The following is a 23,466-nucleotide window of genomic DNA, read 5'->3' on the forward strand; positions in this document are numbered from 1 at the left end:
GAAAGCTTTAGAGAATCCTGTCATAATTCTTCTCTTCGGGGACACCTTCTCCAATAAGATAAGCTGATTCTTTCATTATGAGTGCTGATTCTTTTTTTCCTGAATTGATTCTTTTGGATATTCCAATTGAGGATACAATGTTTCATTTTTATGTTATGTCATTAATATAAGTGTCTTTATCAATGTAGCTAGTTAGCCTCCCAGAAGCCTGTCAGAGATATGTTTCTTTACTTTTATTCTGTAAGTGTGCTAACATTGTGCAAGAAGAAGATAGTTTTATGCCTCAGTGACAGGGTTATTGGCATACATGTTGCTGAACTATTTTGACAAGTATATAGTCCCATTTAATGGGTTGCAGCATATTCAACGTACTCAAAATAAGGAAAAAAAGCTGTTTGATGACAAAACAGATTTAAAGCATAATAGGAGGGAAATACTAGCCATATCATTTGGGCTGAAGAGTAACACCAGACAAATCATCTTTTGTGAGAGAGTAAGAAAAGTCCAAATTCATTGCAAAATGTAGTTTGTACAAAGAAATTGTCTTAAAATAGTATAAATTCATGTGGGTTTTGTAGGAGTTCACAGAAGGAATGTTGCTTGTGACATGTGTGTGTGATGCAATGGACTTTGTGCAGAGTTTGCACATCTCTTGTGGGACTGCGAGTGGACGTTTTATCAAATGAAAGAAGGAAGTGGACACAAGATCTACTAACACAGACCTCTTATCTGCTCTCGACTGTCTACTTAGAACAGATTCTTCTTGTAAACACAGAGAATGGAGGACGTCTTCATCGCTTGACAAACTGTCCGGTCAGATGGGAGGTTTGCTCTCGCCTCCCATTTCTTTGTCCTTTCAATATTCTTATCATCTTCTTCCCCATCTCTTTTGTGTTTCATACTGATTTACAACCTGCCAGAGACGGTTGACTCTCACAGTTTGACCGCACAGATAATTTATAGAGGGAGCATCAAGGGCCTGCATAGGCCAGGCCAATTCATAGGGAGGAGCTGCTTGCTCAGGGCCCATTGATGTCACACACTGGATTGGGTAGTCAGGGTCTTGGCACCAGGCCGAGACTACACCAACGGAGCCAATTCAAGTGAAGGGAGTGAGCCAAAAGAATAACTGGAAACTGCATCACCAAAGGCCCTTCAAAAAAGCTCTCTCGAAAAAAAAGAAGAAGAAAAAAAAAAAAAAAAGTCTGAAAAGGAAAACAATTGTATCTTGAAAGCACAGGAAGTGGAAAGGTGAGTAATCAGGGTCAGCAACAGTCATGATTCAGAGTGCAAAATGAAAGAATGAAAGTCACAAAAGGATGAAGGGGGTGAAACTAGATGGAGAGACAATGAAGCTCATTAGAAAAGGAGTATTTAAGGAAAGCACCTCTGAGTTATCTCTCTGTATGAAGCACAATGAAATCCACAGGAAATGCCATTCATTTATTTCTCTATGTACGTGACACGCGATTCAGGTAAAAAGGAAGACATGGTGTTCAAAGTCTCTGACTGTGATACGTGATATAATAACTGTCCCTCTTATGTTCCTTCTCTCCTCAAGGCAACCAGGCTATATTATTTTTGTGACTTTCCATCTTCAGTGCCTTTTTTTTGTTCAGAATTTTAAAACAATAAAAATAACAAATCTACAACTCTCAAGTTTCCTTCTCCTAAAAAGCACTGCTCCCTAGCTCAGGAACCCTACACAGCAGGCTGCCATGCATTTTTACTAATACTGCCCCCACCGTAAGATCTGACTCCTGTCATGTCACCCAATGTATTAAGTGCTGGCTTGTCCAGTCTCACCTGTCATGTCTTGCTTCACTAAAAAAACTAAACAAAAAGGAAGGTATCTTTTTTTTGACCCCTTGTCCACTCAGAGACCGGGGCATTCCAGTGCCCCCTTTGGTGTATTGAGTGTGTGTGAGATGACAGATCCCTCTATCCACTGCACTGCACTGTGGGTTTTGCTCACTGGCAATTTGTTGTTGGTCTCCTCAGACCTAACTTTTTTTCTGTATGGGTCTGACAATTACCATAACTCAAGTCTGAGCTCAGGACAATTCTTTTGGATCTGGCAATATCAGCTAGCAAGTAAATACATTTTATATTAGGGATTCACACTGTTTCCACAGCATGCTCATTATCTCCCCAGCAGGCCCAGCTCTGAAAACAATCTACCTTCAAATAAACAGAATAAAGTATTTGGTGTCAAAAGGCATCACAGATGGATGGAAGCAGACAATTGTATTTATGAATATTACATTTCCACAAAAGCCTCACACCGGAGAGGTCTTTCCAAGCTTTGTTGAAGCTGTTGTTCATTTCTAATGCATTGAGTCATGCACAGATTTCAAATCCATGACTCTTTCACTTTTCTAAACCCAATTGTCCCTGGGGCCATTATAGAAGTAAAAGTAATTAGAACTAGAATTTATTGGAATTAAGTCAGTCTTGAAAAAAAAACAACTCTAAACTCAGACATATTATTCCACAGAGAAAAGGTTTACTCACCACCACTTACAGCCATAAAACTCAGTAGTAGCAGCTTTACCCGATGCACACGTGGAGCATGGTAATTACGGCTGATTCAGTGACTGTGGTGGTGATTAGCGAATCACATCGCTTTTGTGTTGCCCTCAGCTGAAAATATGGGTAATTAGGTACTACATTATGTGTTACATTATGTTAATGGTGTTTTATATACAGTATATAACTACCACAGGATCAGCCACGTGTGGGAGGACACTGGGTTGCAAGAAATACACAAATTAATAATAAGACTACTGTACAATCATGTTCAATCCTTTTGAGTGACACAGTAGGTATCATTATTATTAATGTTATTAATGTTTTTATTATAACTCTGGAGTATATCATCACACTATTTTCCACAGTTTTAATGATGCAAAGATAGACAGCATACACACAAATGCTCATGGCACATACGGTAAATAATTGATTTTAATAGCTTTCTTTTACCTTGTGGACTTGGATGGAGATGCAAGAATAGAACCAAGCTGCATAACCTTATTAATGTCTGTGTCAACAACGGAGGCAGACAGCAAAGACAGCTTCCTGTCTGTCTACAAGCCCTCTTCAAATGACGGGCACTGCTTTTTCTGGAGAGATGCATGTGTTGACATTTAATAGTTGACAAAAACAAGAATAATTGTCATATCCCCATTTTTGCAAAAGGACAGCACTGGAATCCAACTTGTTTAGAATTAAACTGCAGTTGGAACTATTTTTAAACTTGGTGCCGCGAGCAAAATGTCTCTCTACTCCGTCAACTTGAAGTCTGCTTATTTATTGGCAGTGCATGTCAGATAGGGAAGCTGGCAGATTGGGGAATATCTATAATCCTCTTTTATTCAGAAAAAAACAAAAGGAAAAAAAATGCCGGCTCAGGCATACATACGGTCACACGCTATAAAATGCTGAAAGGTACAGTGTGTAGGAACTGTTGTCATCCAGCTGTGTGGGTGACGATTGCAACTAACGGAACAGCCCTCCCGCTCACTTCTCCCTTTCCCAACCTGCAGTAACGTGAGCCGAAAAGTGCAAAACCGTGGTAACAAAGTTCGGCTCAATCAGAGGCCGAAACCACGACACTGAAGTCAGACCACGGCTGGCAGGACCATTGTTTGGCAATCGATGGTTTGTCCGTTCTGGGCTAACGTTAAAACATGGCGATGAAGAGAACCCGTTCCCTGTGTAGATATGAAGGGCTCATTCTAAGCTAACGGAAACACAACAATTTGCAATTTCAGGTTATTACAGATTTATGAATGCATGCAGATCATCTTATATTTCTGCTTCAAATTTTTTTTTCCCTAAGTCCGACAGTCTGTGCCTCCAATATCGCATAGTTATGATGTTTCTATTTGTTCAGTCAGTAAAGTAAAGTAAAGTTTCGTAAAAATAGAAACACAATTAAAATGCAGTCGGTCATGTGTTTGTAGTTTCCCAGACTGCACAGCTGAATTAATTCCAACACTGTGCTGTATGATAACACAGTTAGCAATTATGCAACGGGAGCGAGAGGCATTGTTTGAAGCACGTGAAACATTTCATAAAGTTTTTTTGTTTGACTTCTCTGTAAAACACTGCACACGCTCAGCATGATACGCTTGCATATAACTCATTATAGGCAGTGCAGTAGTTCACATATGAATGGCTTCACAGTGAGAGTGAATATTCATGCCACTTGATTATAGTTTGTGTCTTCCTGATCAGTCCCAGTGTTCCACCTGAAGATTAAAACTACTGCCAAACGTTCTCTGCCTTCAACACAATCATAAACTTCAAAGTACTGGCAAAGAATTAGAAGCAATTGTCTCATTATCATGCTCGAGCAGCATTGGATTTACAGCTAAATAGGTGGCACTGTAAACGTGTAATGTGTTGGGATCACCTTAAAAGTAACCGAGTTGGCATATGTTGCTTTTTTTCTTTTCCTCTCAGGATTCCAAGATGTTCTCTCTACAGATGACCAACGCCAAGCCAATGAACCTCATCCTCACGTCCCCGGACACGGCCTACGCTCATTACATCCTCAACACCGACGTCAACGTTTACGTGAGTGACGTCTTTTTGCTTTTTCTGCATCGGCATTAAGGTTCACAGCTGGGTGGACGTGTGCGCAGCTCTCTCGTAGTGGAGAGGAAGATAAAATGCTGATCGTGCAACACGAAACTACATTTCATTCATCTAGCGACTCTGTTGTACGTGCTAAGTAAGCATGAGAAATTAAGTGTTGTTTTTTTTTATCATTGTATCATTTCAAAATGTCTCCAGATTGACTTCTGTCTCGTGCCAGCTGTTTTGCATGCTGTCAAACTGCCACAGCTGTGCATATTTTTGGAGAGAGCAGTTTAAGAGAGACAATGAACCATGTTGGTTTTCTATAGACATATTCCCCAGTCGCTGCTCTGCACGAGGCACTTTGTGTTTTTTTTTGAGTTTTTATTATCCACGCTATAAATCAGTAAGACAAGTGGCCAGCAACAAGAGGGGCTGATGGCATCGGCTGTAAAATTAATGTTGCAATGAAATTGGAGATTCCGACTTTTACACACTGTCCGCAGATTATATCTGTGAATTAAATCCAGGGAGGCGAGGAAACCACTTTTATTCAGCTGCTTGAGTATCTAATCAAACTGGGGAATAATACTGTTTTGGGGGAAAATATGTTGCAGCGGTTGTCACAGATTGTTCATTGAAGTGTGTCAAACTATTTTGGTTATTAAATTGCCATTGGTGATGAACCTAACGAGGTGAATCAATCACAAACGTCTTGAAAAAAAGCCGCTGATGGCTTCAATTTGATTTTGACAGGAACGTCTCCTTTGGATATGTCACACTCGTTTATTAGCAAACTCAATAACCAGACAGGAAATTATATTAAAAGGGACATAAGTGTCCAAAGAAATGGCGTTGCCTCAAACTAGACTATTAATTCTAAGTATGTTTTGTCTATGAAAAACATAGATTATATTTACTTGTAGTGGCAACATGGAACTACTGTTTCTGGAGAGGAGGAACCTTATTCTCATGGAGACTTGTAACAACTTTTATTGAACCAATATTTAAACTATGTTGCATCTGGATGTACCAAATTACAAATAATGTATCTTATCAGGCCGTCAATTGAGCAGTTTCAGCCTCCTGTGCTTTTTTGTTGTACCAACTCCACATTACATGTACTAGTGTCAGATTCTTATGTTATGTTAAGTTGTATAAATATGTGTTTCTTATTTTAGAGGCAGTCACTGGTGTCAGTTCACATTAGTACAGCATGATATGAGATTTAAGAAGAAGATATTTCTTCATCTTCTTTTCACAAACTGACACTCTAATCTAATCTTGGATTGTTCAATTAAAGTTGTCAGGAACACTTGAGATTTGACAGGCGACTGCCAAACGTTAACCTTTTAAAAGATGAAAAAGCACTTACATTCACAATTTTGTTTGTCCATGTTTTTTGCACCTTTTTTTTTTTGCTCATAAGTGCAAATCATTTCGGCATCTGCATGTCAGAGCTGCTGGACATGAATGCATCACTTGTCAGAACCGTGACATTTGAACCGTTTCAGCACACGTGAATACCTTTCACGCTGACAGATGAAGATGAATTCATGTGTACTGTGTTTATTACTTATCCAATATGTCCATCATATGACATACATTAAAAAGCTATATTTTTCTAAAATGGCCAGCGGTATCATATATATATTTCTTTTATTCCAGACTCATGAGTCCATAAAACAACAAACACAAATACAACAACAATATATAAAATACAATACAATACAATACAGGGACATAGGTACAATTACTGCAGTTAAAAAGTCACTTGTGGTTTAAAAACATACAAACACTTGTTCCAATGTTTCCAGAAACGGGAAAAATACCTTGTATCACTCTGTGTTGGCTCAGTTAAGACTTTTATAATTACATTTTCTGAGTCATTTAATTGACATTTAAATTTGTATATAAAATTCCTCAACACAGCATGGAAAGTGGGAACATTACGCACTTGTCCTTCTGGGAAGCTTGAGCGAGATTCTGAAAGCATCATTAAATGCCACCTGAATCTTTTTCATTTTCGCTTTACTATAACTGCACCACAGGTGGGCTGTATAGAGAGGAGTACAGTAGGCTCTGAAGAGAGCAGTTTGAACATCTTCTGTACACATATGAAATGTACGTGCCAGCATGTTGGCTTGGGCATAAAGTTTGCAACACTGCCGCTGCACATCGTCATCATCACTGAGGTCGTTCCTGATGATGTGACCCAAATATCTAAATTTCTGCACCACATTTAGCTCCTCAAAAAAAAGGAAGGAAAATGTAGCTTCTGATCCTCCTTGGTTTTAGCTATCATGATAACACTCTTTTTAGCGTTGAACTTGATATCATAGTGCACCCCATATCTTGAGCAGACTCTGAGCAATTGTTGTAAACCAGCGCTATAAGGGGACAGGACCACTAAGTCGTCAGCGTAGATCAGATGGTTAATAAGACTTTCCCCCACCATACATCCTGTCTTACACTCTTTTAACTCTTTAGAAAGGTCGTCCATATATAGATTAAAAAGAGCAGGTGACAGTATTCCACCTTGTCGGACCCCATTGGTCACTAGGAAGGGTAATATATCATTAGCAAATATAAGGGCTAACTCTTAACATTATAACACATAAATAGATCAAATACAAATCCCAGCTGACTAATCAGGGGGATGAAATATTTACACCAGTTACTGATGCGCTGACAGCCGTGTGTTACCACACGCTGTGTCATGTCCTGTCGAGAGCCTGGACAGCAGTGCCCGACTACAGGATGTTTTCGTGGGATGAGCAGTATCACTGGGGGATAATAGTGTTTTCCTGCAGATTGCAGTGTCAGAGAAACAGCATCTGTTCTGCGTCTGAGAAAGTACGTCACCAGCTTGACAGGCTTGGCTCAGTGTCACATTCGCAGCTCTCGTTGGCCTTCAAAAGCTTGCCTCAGTCCACAGTTGTTGGGGAAAAAAAGAAAAGCAAAAAGAAGATGCACGGCACAATTTGTATCTATAACGAGTCTTTATACTTAATTTTTGGTCCCAAAAGCAAGTTCTTCCCCTGCAGTTCACACATTACGCCGTCGAATATATACTTACTTAGGATATTCTAATATCAATTCAATACATAATCTTTTTCGGAGGAATCTAAGATATTGCTTCGGCGAAAAGAATGAGCCTGGCATTGAAATCTCATCCGGAGGCTGACTCGTGGGGAAAGAAGTATCAGTAGAACTTTTCTTTATATCCTGTTGACAGAGATGTACTTTCCTCTCAAAACATCTTTGAGTTCCTTGAACTTTACTGTGAGCCTGCACAATATCAAGTCGGTTTCACAGAGACTAATCTGAGTTCAATTCCGCTGTAATCATTAACATGTTTGCCATTGTTATTTCCCTCCCCCAGCCTGGTTCTCTTGTGGCTGGTTTCCACTCTTTTATTTTCCCTTCACACTGTTTTTGATCTCGCGTCAATCAAATATTCATGTAGAAAGACCAGCGGCTCCCTCAGGCTTACTTGGTTTTCACCATTTGTTTCTGTCTCGCTTCGTGACGCACGTACACACGCACGCACACACATGCACGCACACACACACACACGCGCACACACACACGCACACACACACACACACACACACACACGCACACACACAAGTACTCATTCACACTAGACAGGACGGGAGAGGGGTTTTCATTATTTAAACAAGCATACTCTTACTTTATAAACATTAACACGGCTGATTTACAGAACATACAGTTCTTTCTAAAATAAAGTGAGCATAAGGGTTTACAAAATTAAGAGGTACAGTGCATATACAGATCTTTGTTTTCCACTGCAGCCTTTGGTCCTTTGAAGGAGATGACGACACAATCTGTTGACAAAATCTTATTTATTGAGTACATTATGTCTAACTGTCTAGAAGCCTACTATAGACAATCTATACTCATGCAAAGCGTGATGTACATGATTTCCCATTGGCCCAGACAAGGAAACAGCAGTGTCTAGTCGCTGGGATGGATGTATATATTTATACCTTGTATGGAGCCAGATTCCAGCCGACTATGGTGACGCACAAAGCTAAAAAAGGTCCCATTTCCTGGCCCCAGTCAGGAAGCAAAGGAAAGACCATGGCTCCAACAGGGTTGTGCAACTAGGCTCGTGGACACTTAACCATAATAAACATTTTTTTTGAACAGCACCCAGCTCAAAGAATAGAGGGAGAGTTGGGTGGAGAGTAAAACACTGTTATAGCGCAGAGTGAGAGGGATGGGCAAACATATTTGATATGACAAAATGTGAGAAGACATGAGGTGAATATATATATATATATATATATATATATATATATATATATATATATAGATGTAAAGCTGATTCACTCAATTCTGTGTTGTCGTGGTAGAGAGACTCCTTTTTTTAAACTCGGGTGATTCTGACTGTGTTCTTTCTGGAAATAGTATTTAATAAAACTAATTGGCTTGACTTGGGCTCTACTTTCCAGATTAACAATGACTCCAAAGTTATGCTTCTTGGTAATCAACATCAAAACAACATCCACAAGCAAGACTTCCCGACTCAAGACGAGGAGCTGATCAAGTGGGCAAGACAGAAGTTTGGGGGTGTGACTTCATTCACCACAGTCATCAATCTGCATACTTTGACATCGACGGGAACAAAAGGTGAGAGTTGTTTTTGGTTTCCAGAGCTCTCTCGATAGAATTAATCACTCACCTTCTCTTATTGTAATGTGTGTGAAATCCCTCTCTGGCGTCACTCACTTAGGAAACACTGGGCTTTGATGAAGCGTGTATTGCATTTAAAAAATGTAAAAAAAAACATATTTCAATGCTTGCATATTCTATATTGTTTTTTATTTACTAATTAGGAAGAAATTATATTACAGTACAGTTTGACAGAGAAAATATGTTACTCAGTATGGAGGATAAGATGATGGCTATGTGCAGAGCTGCATTACATACAGAACCAGACGCCATGCTGTTTTAAAATATGGTGTGGGGGCCAAGCTCCAGCTGCCATATGGACATTTTCCTACAAACGCTCCTTAAACCAAAAGTGGAATATAAGTGTACCGAAATATATTCCAGTCACGTCTATATACTTATGATGCTGAATGCAATTCTTAAAAATCTAACATAGTCCCTCTTCTACTTTTCACATTTTATATGTACACGCCTGACTGGCCATACTAATTTGGACAAGTCTCACGCGGGACCATTCTAGACATTTCCAGGGGAGCGCTTTGTGTATCTACCAGTCCTTTTTTAAAATCGTATACAGCAGTGAGCTAAATGTCAGCACGATCAATATTTAGATTTAATAACTAGAGAATATGTGTAGCCTTAAACAACCCTACCTCTAAAAAAGTTGCATTCATTTTACCATCAGCCAATATTGAGCAGCAAGCATGTGGAGTTTTGTGTTTGCAGCCAAACTGAAAGAGCTTTATACAATATATTCCAAAATATGCAGCACTGCTAAAGCTCACTCAACCCTTCACGATACACGTTGTACACAAATACCTGAACATTGACAAGAGGGTGGTAGAAAAACATCATGATTTAAAGTGATGTCATGTCTGAGTAAAGGCTGGACATAACGGATATCAATGGTTGCTATTGCCAGCAGTGGGATGCTCAATACAAGCACACGTCTTTGCTCATAAAGCCTCCTTCGGGCAAAAGATGAGCCTTGACACGGGTTTAGGCAGACTGAACGGTGGTGATGCTGCTTTTCTTCAGTGTCTTTTCACGGTATTTTAGGAGATTTAAGTTTGAAACCCTCTCATTATATTGTTCAGTCTTTCTCCCGTCAATCAGTTATAGGGAGTTACTGTCTGGCAATGCATGGCATCGCACTATTTACCCATTCTTTAATGTATCATTTGAATTGTGTTTTCAACCAGTCTTAAATTTCAGCTTGTGTTTTTACTGATTCATAAGCCCCCAGGGCTTTCAAATTATTCAGGCAGTGCAGCGTTTTAAGTCGTTGTTTTGTTGTTCCTCTCGGCCTGCATTGAGGTGTGAACTTGCGTAGGCCTAGTTGGAGGCGTTTTGAAAAAGTTTGTGCAACGACTACACGGCGATGCCAAGGTGAAATCTTGCTTGAGAACATTATGTAAATGTCCCTCAGGTTTCTCGAATGTCTCAATGTGATTTGAAATTGAATGCAAGTGCAAGTGCAACCGAGGCTTGTTAAGCAGTGTTAAGGGAAGCTACTTTTACATTCTAGTTGCACAGATAAGGACTTGTAGTAGCTGAAAGCAGATTGAACATCATTCTAGTCAAAAATAATGTACTGTCCACTATGAAATGACAGTAGCGGTCAGCTTGGATTCAAAACTCAATATACTCTAATCGGGTTTCAATTTCATATTGGTAAACATTCTCAAATCACCCCTTGTAGCATAATGCGGGGCATGATCTCAGTGTGTTCCAAGTCGTCCTCGTCTGATTGTGATTGTGTCTTTCACACCGGTCAGCTGTTAGTTACGAGGTATACGAGGTGCTGTGGGGATACATCGTCCCCATTCCAGCATAGTGTTTTGAAACAAAATGTGTGTAGCAATTTGAGCACTGCCCCAGGGGGCACCTGTAAATCACCAGTCACCATTATTTGGTCAAAGGCTGAGTGAGCATAGTGTACTGTCGTGAGACTGCCCCTGGAACATCTCCCATCGTGGGAAAGGCGAGGTACTAATGTGTCTGTCCCCAGCAGTTTGGTCCTCTGTTGTAGACTGGGCTACGGCTCCCCAGTGCTGCATACAGTAAAACACTGTAAACTGCACTTCTGTTATCAGCCCCACTGAACAGAAATAAATAAATAAATGTTAACAACTAAATGTAATTGCTTATTGCAGCCACTACCCTATTTCTTCATTAAGCAAGTGCTGGCAGTCCATTTCTTTTTTTTTTTCAAGCTGTTTTTTTTATTTATTTTTTTAGATTATGCATGCGGGGATAATTGTATTACTCGTAATTTCCCCTGGAATGCCATTGTTTGTGTTTGCAGCCAATGAATGAACAATGATGGAAAAGTAATAGTTGTGGTTTTACAGGAACCAAACCTGGCTCTCGTTACTGCACACTCAGAAATGAAGATGCAATGGAGAAGCACTTTATGAAGATTGAAACGGTACCCCGGGCCTCTCTGTTCAAATCGTGCTCCCCACAGCAACAGAGCCCCGAAGATGTAGCTGAGCTTCACATCATAAACATCCTGGAGAATTCCACCACTCGGTAAACCTTGAGATTCTCAAGACATGGCATCTTACGTAATGTTTTTCGATCTTTGTCTAAAAAGAAAAAAAAATCTCTTATAATTTTTGGTTCTTCTTATTGCAGCAATGTATCACTTCGAGTTGACACCAAGAAGACCAGTGTGTTCCTGAGAGGCCCTAAGGGCACCACATGGACCATCATCAACGCACAGCACACCCAGTTTGGAGTAAGCTTCCACTTAGACACAGAAAGTTAGCATATTTATTGTCTCACAACCACATGTGAGATGACTGAATCTGTCAATAGTGTGATATAGCTTACTTAATATTACGGTGAGTTGACGGAGAGTTTCTAAGTCTTTACTGATATATTTGAACTTGTCTTCTCTTTCTCCAGTCCAACAATGACATCCTGCTGCCCACATTCACACACAAAATCCCTCCATTTGTTACACTGGACATCGACAATGCAGAGGATGTGCAAAGAAAGGCTTTAGATCATTTTAAAGCCAGTACTTTCACCAGCTACACTGAACTGAGACCCGAGGGCTCTATGGTTTCACTGGTTCTTGGAAAAAAAGACAACTCTGCAGGTAAAAAACAAAAAAAGCGTGTTTTCAAATTTGAGGCATTTTCTACAAAGAAAGTAGATGGAGTACCTCAAAAAGCAACAGCCGAAGCATGGTATTATTACATAATGCTAACATTTGGAGGATAATGACTGCTGTATTATTCCTAATCATCATTATTGCATTCAATGTGTTATTGTACACACACAATGTGCTATGCTGCGATTTGCATGACCTTGAATTCTTTTTTGCAGTTCTTTTTTAAATCCTTGCTAAATTCAGAATACATTTGAAGATTTTGTCCTGAGCGAGGCATCGACCTCAAAAAGAGTGGTATAATAACATAGTGTGAACAAAAAAGCACAACTATCCCCATATTAAGTCCAATAGAAATTGATTAAAAAAAGAAAATGGATGTACATGGTTTATCTCTTGTAATGTTAGCCTTTTTTTCTTTCAGTTATAGAAGCAGCGCCAGCACCAGTCACTCCCATCTCAACTAATGCCCCTCATCAGATGCCTCTGCTGATGCAGTTATACACCTCCCCAGACTACCGTTCTCCCCTGGACCCGACCACCAAGGTGCAGAGTGACAAGAGAATCTATGCCGAGGTAAGAAATCATTCATCCTCTTTGCCGTATTTGTCAACAAAAATGGCTGTTAATGCGCTAATGTGCAATCCAGTATTTCTTTCCGAAACACAGCTGTTAGGACAGTTAATACGCCGCCACACTCGGCTGATGCCCACTCGTGTGCTTTTTTCATTCTGTTGAATGTTTATCCGATCTTTTCTCTTTTTCCTGTAGATTTCAGTGCACACTTTAGGAAATATCGTCTTGACCATCAAGGTGATCAGCTGCTTTGTGCGCTCCATGGGCTCATGCCCTGTCGTGAAGGAGCTGCCCTTCATGCCGGAGGCCTGCTCCTTGAATTCTTGTCCCAATAGCACCCGACTCAGCTTCTCCTTGGATCAGCTCCAAGAGCTCACGTCCACCATGTGGGACCTGGAATGCGCCGTCAAACTTTGTCACAGTGAGGTAGGAGTTTGTCAACTATTTTTTTTACATTTGCATTTTAAATAAAACATGCCATGTAAGGGTATTAAAAAAAATCTGTGTAACGACTTTCTTGTATATTCGAATATTTTGTATGAATGTCGTGCAGATCAGTCATAGTGGGAGCGTTTTGATGGGACACTTAATGCTTGAATTATGTTTTTGACACACTTGTGTCCTTGTGGATTTTCTTAAAGTGTTTTTTTGTTTCACTAACTTGATAGCAATGTGGAGATGGAGGAAGAGTGAAGAGGAATCTGGAGGTTACCCAGCCATGTCTGCAACCACCAAGTGAGTTCAGTATAAACTCCAAAATATGGACCAGTTCAGATGCTACTTAAGCCCTCATTGGACCAGATTGGACCAAATCCCAATTTATTATTACAGGCATATATTGATAGATTTTCACTTCTCTTCCTTCAATGATTTACGAATCAAAACTGTCCTGACCGAACAAAAAACTAAATTACAAAGCAATTGAGTACATGTGGTAGATTATTACATTTTAAATAGTGTTGTTATTCCTGTAGTCATGTTGTTATAAGATGTATAAATATCATAATATGAATATGATATAATGTATATAGTAAATAGGCAGTTCAGTGGTGTGCGATACTTTTTCAGTTTTCTTCAATCAACAAACGAAGAAAAAAAATGAAAAGTCTCCAGATTGATTCACTAAGAATAAACTCTCAGGTGACAAACTTAAACTTTTGAATCACCTTTTTTGCTCTCAGTCATAATCACTAGTCTAGTGCTCGGCCAGTGAATTTCCAACGCTGGGCGGGCGGTGGTCATAGCAGGGAGCTCAGGATATGCAGTGAAGCCAGTAAGAGGTTGCCAGGTTGGGCCCCCGTCCTTTAGGAAGGTCTGCAGGCTGACCTTGTTGCCACAATCAGAAGTAATGCCCCCCCGGCGACGGGGGTGAAGTCCTTTGTGTTTCCAAGGGGGTCTGACTGTGTTGCTGTCCAAACACAGCCACTGGACCTGGTGCTATTGTCGAACCAGTCAACACAGTTGACTCCAGGGAAAAATAGTCTGCAGACAGATGATTAATTTCAAATGATTTCATTTGAAAAAGACACGAGGAAGTAGACGTGATTAAATGGGGAATCACCTGAGGTTTATCAGACATCTTTGGAAAGCCTGATAATAGATTTGTTTATTCTTTAAGCTTCCTTCACCCTCCATTTCCTTCTCGAGGAGAACGATAAAGATTGGTATGCCAGTGCTGCAGCAGACTAAACTACTCATCCTACTTCCCTGTGTCCTGTTTGTCCTCCTGCTATTTTAACTTGAACTTGTGCAATTACAAATGTTATTTTTTCTGGATTCTGGGAACTGGCATACAGGAATACAGTGCCAGTTGTTGAGGAACATGTCGGTTTGTGTGGCTCCATTCATTAGCCAGTGTCAGAGATACATGGGTTGCATCGGATGGACTAGTGGACTGCATTCTGTCACGGACCCTCGCTGGGCAGGACTGAGTGCTCCATTCAGCAATCATTCCTGTTTGGAGCGTTTTCATACAGAGGGCTCCAGGGAGTCACAGCACCGTCTGCCTCCTCCTCTCCACCTTCACTGGAGCTTCTGCTTCCTGCTCTTGTTTATTCAGCTTTGCTGTCAGAGCGTCACTTGTACAAACTAGCACAGCAAGTGATTAGAGAGAAAAAAAAAATTAAAAAAGTCTCAAGAGAAAGCCTGCTCAAGTTGCTGTGATGTTTCTGGCTCATTCGGGGTCAAGGAATGGTCCTTCGCTGACAGAGCTTCCAACTGGGTTGGCTGTCTGGGATGCAGTCGGCCCAAATGACCACAAGATGTCCCTGTTTCAGCAATCTGGTCAGTAGATATTTGTCATTGTTTAATCAAAATCAGAATGGAAGTAGTTTTCCTCATTTTAATTATAAAGAAAGCAAAAAAATGAAACCTTATGGAGCCGCATGTGACATTGCAGACATTGTACTTTCCTAATGTCCATCCAATTCAGTTACAATGTTCTATGTTCTGACATCAGTATTAATTGATCTAGGCTGATGACAGTGGCACTTATTGAAATACACATGAGCCGCAGAGTGGTGGCAAGTTTCTACAAAACAAACCCACTGTCTTCCGTCCCTCATGTCCTCTCTGCATTGTACTTCAGGAAAGGGGAGCAGTATTACATGAAGCCTAGTTTTGTACTTATCCAAGCACATTCCACCATAAGGTAGCAGAGGCAGGTGAGAGAAACTGCTGCAAAGGTGATGATTAGTTTCTTCTAAATGTTCTCAATACTTGTGGGAGGATCTCTACAGGTAGCAGAAGCAGGCGAGAAAGGAAAGCAAGTGTTGGTGCACTGTTTATTGTCGATTTGCAACACATAGCATGCACACATATGGTTATGTTATTTGAGTGTGTGTGTGTGTGTGTGTTGCCTATATTCCAAAATGAATAATTAAAGAAATAAGCCTGGTAACAATGAATATAATTAATTCAGCCAAATATAAAATACCAAACCCTCAAACTGATGTGAGGTGCAGTGGTTTCATGCTTTGTCTGCTTGAAAATTGGCATCATGCTGACTTTAAGGGGATTTCTGAGTGAAGAAACTGTCACTTATCTTTTGTGCAGCCTTCTTTGAATGACGTCTATCACAAGGTAATCGATTTAGGGCCTTGCCAGACCACAATGGGCAAAGCAAAATTGGAATGGCCTCGCCAGGCTCGTAATGGATGTCTGTGCCACAGAGTCATGGGCTTGAGCGAGTTTTAGTCTTTGTCTGTGCTCTTACTCTTTCAAAGCTCATTTGAGGGAGTGTTGTTTTTTATAGCTGCTGATTTTGTAATATTTGGCAGCAGTGAAGCACATTGTGCGGAGTCAACCCGGCACACAGAACATCACCAATGTCAAACTTGTTTTTAATTAAAGATTTGTCTCATTAATTAGAAACAGAGACAATAAGCACTTTTTTTCTTCTTTTTTTACATTTCAGTTCAGCCGAGGTCTAACACTGCAAAAGAGATGACTGTTATATTTACTGCATTGGCTTTGCTTTTATTGCCATGGTAACTAGGAGGAGGAAAGCATAGTATTAAAGGACCATATCGCCGCTGCATATATCTTTCAGTACCGTTGGCCACTTTATAATCTATACCATCAACCTTAAATTGACCTATGAGGCAGCTGTTGCTTTTGGCTCACGCTACAAAAAAATGAATCAACCTGCAGAGACTTCAAACTTACACCGTTATTGGTGCATGCCAGGAAACTCCATCTTGGATTCAAGAAGTTGTTGCCTGAAAACATATATTCACGAGGCATGCCAGGACAATTTCTGTGTGGGTGTTCTGCAAGAATACTTGGTGCTGGCAACGGGTACATCTTGTTTTCTACGGTTCTCTGGAGAAATCAGCCCATCCGAAAAGGTTGCGGAAATCCTTGAACTTCTTGCTGTTCCCAAATAAAATGTATTGTATAATATATCTCTGGATTTGTAATCTCACCTTTATTAAATGGACAACTTGCATCATCGTAAAAAATGAAACGGTATCATAGTGTTCACTGCGTTTGACCACCGACTGGAACATCTGCAAAAGTATTGGCATAAACGGTATCAATCAGTTCTGCCTTGTGATTGTTATGATTGCTGTTGTTTCACTGAAGCTTCCAGTCATTGTTTTTTCATTGTTTTCATGTGTATGTTTCAGCCCCACCATGCTTTGATTTTGGCTTACCTGGTGTTCTGGGCATTGCATTTGGAGGGTTCCTGATTGGAGTATTACTTATTGGAGCACTGTGGTTTATCAAGATTAAAACAGGTAAATATATGACTAACAATATAGTGTTGTTGGTTTAATATGGAGCTTTGAGATTTGAAATGGTGTTATTCTGCTTATTTTAGGGTACCTCACTGGACTGGACATTAGCTCAACTGCAGCAAATCTACCTGGTAAGGGATTTTTCTTTCTTTTTTTATTGGTTCTTTTCTTTCATTTTCATCAGGTTCTTATTGGCTTCTCTCTCGTCTCTCTTAAGGATGTCCCTGTTCAGGAGCAAAACGACAACCTGTCTCCACCAACCCATCTCCCTCTGAGAACAGCAGCGCCAGCGCAAGCATTGGAAGCACCCAAAGCACACCGACCAGCAGCATGGCATGAGATTATGGTAATCTCCCCCACCAGCAGAGCCACCGTCTCCCTTAAGTCACCTATATGGGTTTTGTGCTTTTGTTTTCGTTTATAATGCTTATTAAGCATTTCTCCCTCGCCTGCCTCCTTCAAATCCTCATTTAAAAGCACAACCCACATCTTTGACTTAACAAGCCCCGAATGGATGTGATCTGGGAGTTTGTATTGGTGGATCGAAGGTGTGTGTGTGTGGAGGGGATGCTGGGTGACAGATGACAGAAGTCAAATCAATGGCTTCTCTGACGCTCACCTCTGCGGCCTCTCTGTAAAGTCAAGCTCCTAGACAGGAAGTTAAAGAGGGCAGGAGAAAAAAAAATTGGCTCCCAGCAACAGGAAAAACAAACCATATCCCCCAAGAACTAACAGGAAATTCCCTGCATTCCTTTCAATGAATTGTGCTTGTGTGATGGCAGCACAATAATGGTTAGACTTTGAAAAACAGATGAAAAATAGTTTTTGCATTCACGTCCAAGCTATACAAATACGAAGGGCTTTTGTCTATGTCGGTCCAGAAAGTTATTAATGTCTCTGAGACTGAAACGCTCAACGTGCTCATATCTAAAAACCTGTTAATGAAATGCTCACTTAAAGGGGCATTTGTCTTAATTGGAGTGCAAGGTAAATAGTTAACAGCTACCTCCTATTATTTAGAAGTCTAATGTTAAGTTTAAACTTAATACTAGATTTTACTGGTGAATTGATCTTACTTTCTGCCTTTTTTTAAATGTTGGTTTCATTTTGTGTCACTTTAGCTGAATATTGTAGTGGACCTCTGGGTCGTTTGTAGCTCTCGACAACAAAGTCATGGTGCCATTTTAATACAACCCGATAGCTGTATCAGGGCATTCAGAGAATATATACATTACTTCCTAATTACTCAACATAATCCTAAATTCTATTTATGGCCCAAAGGACACAATACATAGTGAACCACTTCTATTTATGTGAACTAAGAAATGATCACTTTAGTAATGCACAGTAAAGCATGCAGAGATACATGGTTGTATACAGAGCGGAGTAATGTTCCATTATGAAGAGTTGATACCAAAACTCACATCAGTTCTCATACGGCTACGCCCACAGGGTGGAGTTTCCCCAAAATAGTCTGGAGGTGGAATTCCAGTACTTTTCCTTTGCTCAATGTGTATTTGCAGTCCATCACAATTGCCTGGCAATTAGTTGTAACCATAATTATTTTTACATGTCATGTCTGTAACATACATAAACACAAATACAAAAACAATTTTTTACTAAATATATCTTATAAAGGTATTGTCAGACAGATTGAATCATCCCCCTGATGAATTAGATGCCAATGCTTATGGTGTATAAACCGTAATACTCTTCCAATATTTGAAGCTCAAGACTTTCAGAAGGTATTAAGTGTATAACCTGCTTTCTCATTTTCAATAAACTTTGCATGCAATATTTAGCCAGCCTCGAAGATGAGTGCACGAAAAGGGAAATCCTTTGGGTCGATGTAACCAAACTCCGAGAAACTTTTATTCCTTGGGGTGTGGGAGGGGGGGGGGGGGGGGGACTTTTGGTACCAACAATAGGCTTTCACAATGAACGTAACATTTTATATGTTTTCTTCCTTTCTCAGAATAAAATTAAATGTGTGAGCTTTGAGGCGAATGTTTGCTTCAAACGAACGGGCTAGAAAACCTGATTTCTCTGTGAAAAATGGCAAACTCAGATATGTGGGCTGTATATAGATCATTTTGGTATATTTCTATCTAGTTCAGTTCGACTTTGAGTATTGAGTATAACACATGCAAGCCCACTACTCCCTAATATTACAAGTCACCGGCTCTGAATACAGCCTTTTTGGACTCCATAATATAATCAATAATAACAATATAAGACCACATTTTATATGCACAGTTTGCAACAATACACTAGTCATTCAGTTGTGCTTTAACCCCATGAAGACTGCTTACACAATGTAACTCTAGCTTTATTTCTAGCTGTCACATGACGTGCCTAATGATATGGAAACTGTCATTTGAGAGGGGTGAATTTCTCATTCAAATTATGAACTTCTGCTCTCTCCATTTGATAGGCTGCATCAGCCGCTGCAGTGCTAATGCTAGACAGAAGCTGCATAGATGCATAATAACTCATGAGGGCTACAACTGTAGAGTGACGGTTGATCCGTGAACCCAATATTTGTTTCAATGTACAAATGTAAATGTAATTTCATTTTTTATTATATTTTGCCACTCTGTTACCTCTTAAAACATATTCCCATCACATCGCCCGTGGTGTAAGTAAGCAGTTTGTATCCACAGTACAGAGCTTTGACACATTTTTCATATACATTTGACACAATGACACTGATTACTCTTCCATGCATATATATATATATATATATATATATATATATATATTTCTTTAATTTCATTATATATATATATATATAAAAATGATATATGTTATATATATATATATATATATATATATATATATATATATATATATATATATATATATTCCCACTCCCAATAGTTACTTGCCTTCTGATTTTGAAAATAATGTATTCACCTTCAAACCTTAATCTCAAAAGTATTCCAAAACGACTGTTTGCAATCTGTCTCCTCTTTGTATGTGAGCTACGTAGCCTCTCACCCCCCCAATCTAGCTCAACGTGTGCGTGCGTGTACAATCCTCTGTGCATGCCGTATTTTCTTTATGTATTTGTGTAGAGACAGAGAACAAAGAGGGCCAGTACAAATTGCCACTTGAGTATTTGTGCAATATGATGAGGTGTACTTGTATGTCGACATGTAGTTTTTTTCTACCATGTTTTTTTTGTGCAAATGTTGTATGATGTTCTTACTTTGAATCTTTTTCTTAAGAGGCTTTTACGTATTTGGAGAACTGGGACAATTCCCAATTAAGGCACTCATCAAATGCATCCATTTGTTTCGTTTAATTTTCTTTCCTTCTCGTATAGATTTTGAGTTTTGATTACAATGTAGTCACAGACAGTGCATGTCACATCACACCTCCCCGGTTGACTTTTGCTTTAACTCTTAAGATTCCCCTGCCGTCCAAAAACATGGCATATCTCTGCCAATACTGACATCCTCACATTGTATTGCGTTCATTGTTCTATCTTCAGTGGGTGTAATGGGGAAGTACTTTCCGAAAGACAGAATGTCTCGCCACAGAGGAGCATCTTCGTGAAATATTCAACACCCACGGGCTCGTAGAATGCGGGGAACATTCAGACTTAAAACAGTAAAAATGTGGTGGTGATTGAGAATTTTTTTTTTTTTATCATTTAATTTTAAGATCTTCTTTTATTAAATGTCAGGTATTCTGTGGCTGTGTTAAACCAGCCACAGTGACTGACGGCTACTGTCTGAGCACTGACAGTAAAATCAGACAGGCTGCCAGTTAAATCACTTGTTAACCCTGCAGACCCCTTCGTTACCTCTGACAACAGCTTCCTCATCCACAGACAGTCTACACAGTTACCACAATATGTGTGTCTGTGTGTGTGCACACATGCACAGTATCTGTGTCTGTGTGTAGGTGTACAATAGAAACTATGCCTACGTTTATATGAGTGGATCTTTGCTCCAATCTCTTAACAATGTCCATATTCTGAATACTTACTAAAGAAGCTGACATGTCAGAATGTCTGCTTTGATTTAATCAAGTATAAAATGCAGTGTTTCTTTTGTACCATTTAAAATGGGTCCATTTCTTGAGATAATACTAATCTGATGTAATTCTAAAATGTCTCTGAAGAAATATACGTTTTGTCTGAAAATAATCTTAATAAAGTGAATATGACAATTGCTCTTTGTGTTGTCTGGTCTCCTTCTCACAGCCTCGTGGGCAGCATTGTTGTGGTGAACCTATAGCATTATGTACTGTTGGAATACACAAACTCACACAATCCCCAAGGACAAGTAATATCATGGAGCATGTATTCAACACACTTGGCAGAGCACTCGCATATAGAATAAATAGCATGAAATAAACACACGTAATAACATATTCTGTATTTAAGCTGCATTTGCCTTGGGGTTTAATTGAAAATATTGTTGAACATGCTGTATGGAGGTAGTGAAAAGGCCCAATTATTCGAGTGGCAACGATTGCTATGACATTTTCACCTAATGACTTGCTGCATCAGGATGTGTGAGCTTCTCCTGTTGACTTCTCTCCCTGATTTGATGACACTTCCACCGTAGCACTGGCATCGGAAAGAGACTTCTCATAAAAATTGGCAAACACATAGAAGTTACTTTCAACCCAAGTAAAGGACACGTGTGGTTTAGCATAATGACTAATAACGGGGGATCTCAGACATGCAATCCAGGTTTTATGTCACGGTGCGTCGCCCCCACTACAGGAGCCAAGTTTCAAACTTGGGAACAAAAGTGTTTGTGACTTGAAGATGAGATTTTTAGATCTTGAAAACCAAGACTCCAAAATAATCATTACAATGTTTGTATGTTCTTAAAACTGGACATTTTAGAGTGTAGCATTTTGTACAGGTGTCATCAGTGGTGGAAGAAGTATTCAAATCCCTGATGTAAAAGTAATAAGAGTAATGTATACTGCTATTAGTTATGTGTTAATGTGTAAGCAGCATTTTATTTTGCAGCGGCTTAAGGTGGAAATAATGTTATACAATAGCATCGGCTGTAGCTGTCAAATTCATGTAAAAAGTACAATATTTCACTCTGTTGTGTAGTGGAAAAGCAGTAAAACATATAATTAAATGGAAATACTTAAATGTATAGTTGCATACGTAACAGAGTAACGATACTTATATTCCACTAAGTAACAAGTAGGATATTTTCTCACAGAATATAAAAATCAAATGCGGCAGTCTCTTGAAACTGTTTTAAAAAAAAAATCACATAACGCAGAAAATGCTGTCTTTGTATGGTATTATTATATTCATCTGATTCAGCAGAGCATGCCTTATGACTGACCAGAAACACTATAAGCTTAAAGAATCGAAGACATCATACCATAATGGTGTTATGAGTCATATATAACATTTATTGTTGGGCGAAATGATAAAAAAATAATGGTGTTTTCTTCCATCTATGGCCTTTCTTGAGGTTTCAAGTTGTCCTTCTTATATACAAATTCAATTTAGTTTTCAGGACTCGAGCCAGAGCACACAATACATGATTATGGGCTGCCGTCATTTCCAAATATGACCATGGAGCCATTTGGCCTTACAGGATACATTATGTGACGTGTGTGTCTATGTGTGTGCGCTTGCTTGCTTGCATGCCAATTCAGGTTGTTTAACTCTCAGAAAAAATATGTTCTTTTCTGCAAAACTGTGCATGCAATGACCTCAGGGCAAAACAAGTCTTTTGCTGTTGTTGTTCTTTAAAAATGAAGGTGTAAATCAGGAGAGAAAAGGATTGGTAGAGAAATGGATTTGCAATATTTTGCTGTGAGATGTAGTGGAATAGATGTTTTATAGTAGTATAAAATGGAAATATACACATTTAATTTTGTTTTTAGGACTCATGACTTCATACAGTTTGTTGTAAATAAAGAAACAGATGACATCATTCTATGGAGTCGTGAGCTTCAGGGGTATAACTTCTATAAAGCCTTCTGTCTTTGCAAATTGAATGTGAGGGATATCATTTCAGGAGAAAAAGGGAACAATTACACCGCATTGTGGTTGTCATGAAGTCTCTTCCATATGCATCATAGTGTGTTAATCAGCTCTCATTACATCCACACATTCATGTTAGAGACCATGCTAACGTGCTGTATGGTAATTATTAGCGCGTGGCCTTACCTGCCAATGAAAAAAAATGTGAACTGAGGTTACTAGTTGCAATGTAGAATTGGAAATCTTAACAAAGATGGTCGAAA

The 23,466-nt window shown here is 39.4% G+C and overlaps 1 protein-coding gene across 3 annotated transcripts in view; it reads left to right on the forward strand.

Moving 5' to 3' along the window:
- Positions 1–19,940, forward strand: part of eng (endoglin) — a 36,399-nt gene extending 16,459 nt beyond the window's left edge. For all 3 annotated transcript variants that reach the window (XM_034547603.1, XM_034547602.1, XM_034547605.1), the window contains exons 4-14: positions 4,468–4,581; positions 9,066–9,243; positions 11,640–11,820; positions 11,926–12,028; positions 12,199–12,394; positions 12,831–12,982; positions 13,178–13,408; positions 13,651–13,717; positions 17,113–17,223; positions 17,307–17,354; positions 17,441–19,940. In XM_034547603.1, the coding sequence (XP_034403494.1) occupies positions 4,468–4,581; positions 9,066–9,243; positions 11,640–11,820; positions 11,926–12,028; positions 12,199–12,394; positions 12,831–12,982; positions 13,178–13,408; positions 13,651–13,717; positions 17,113–17,223; positions 17,307–17,354; positions 17,441–17,562 (1,503 nt within the window). In that variant the 3' untranslated portion in view covers positions 17,563–19,940. The remainder of the gene's footprint in view (positions 1–4,467; positions 4,582–9,065; positions 9,244–11,639; positions 11,821–11,925; positions 12,029–12,198; positions 12,395–12,830; positions 12,983–13,177; positions 13,409–13,650; positions 13,718–17,112; positions 17,224–17,306; positions 17,355–17,440) is intronic.
- The last annotated feature ends 3,526 nt before the right edge of the window (positions 19,941–23,466 follow it).

The sequence above is a fragment of the Cyclopterus lumpus genome, chromosome 12, assembly GCF_009769545.1.
Source record: "Cyclopterus lumpus isolate fCycLum1 chromosome 12, fCycLum1.pri, whole genome shotgun sequence".
NCBI classification, from domain to species: Eukaryota; Metazoa; Chordata; class Actinopteri; order Perciformes; family Cyclopteridae; genus Cyclopterus; species Cyclopterus lumpus.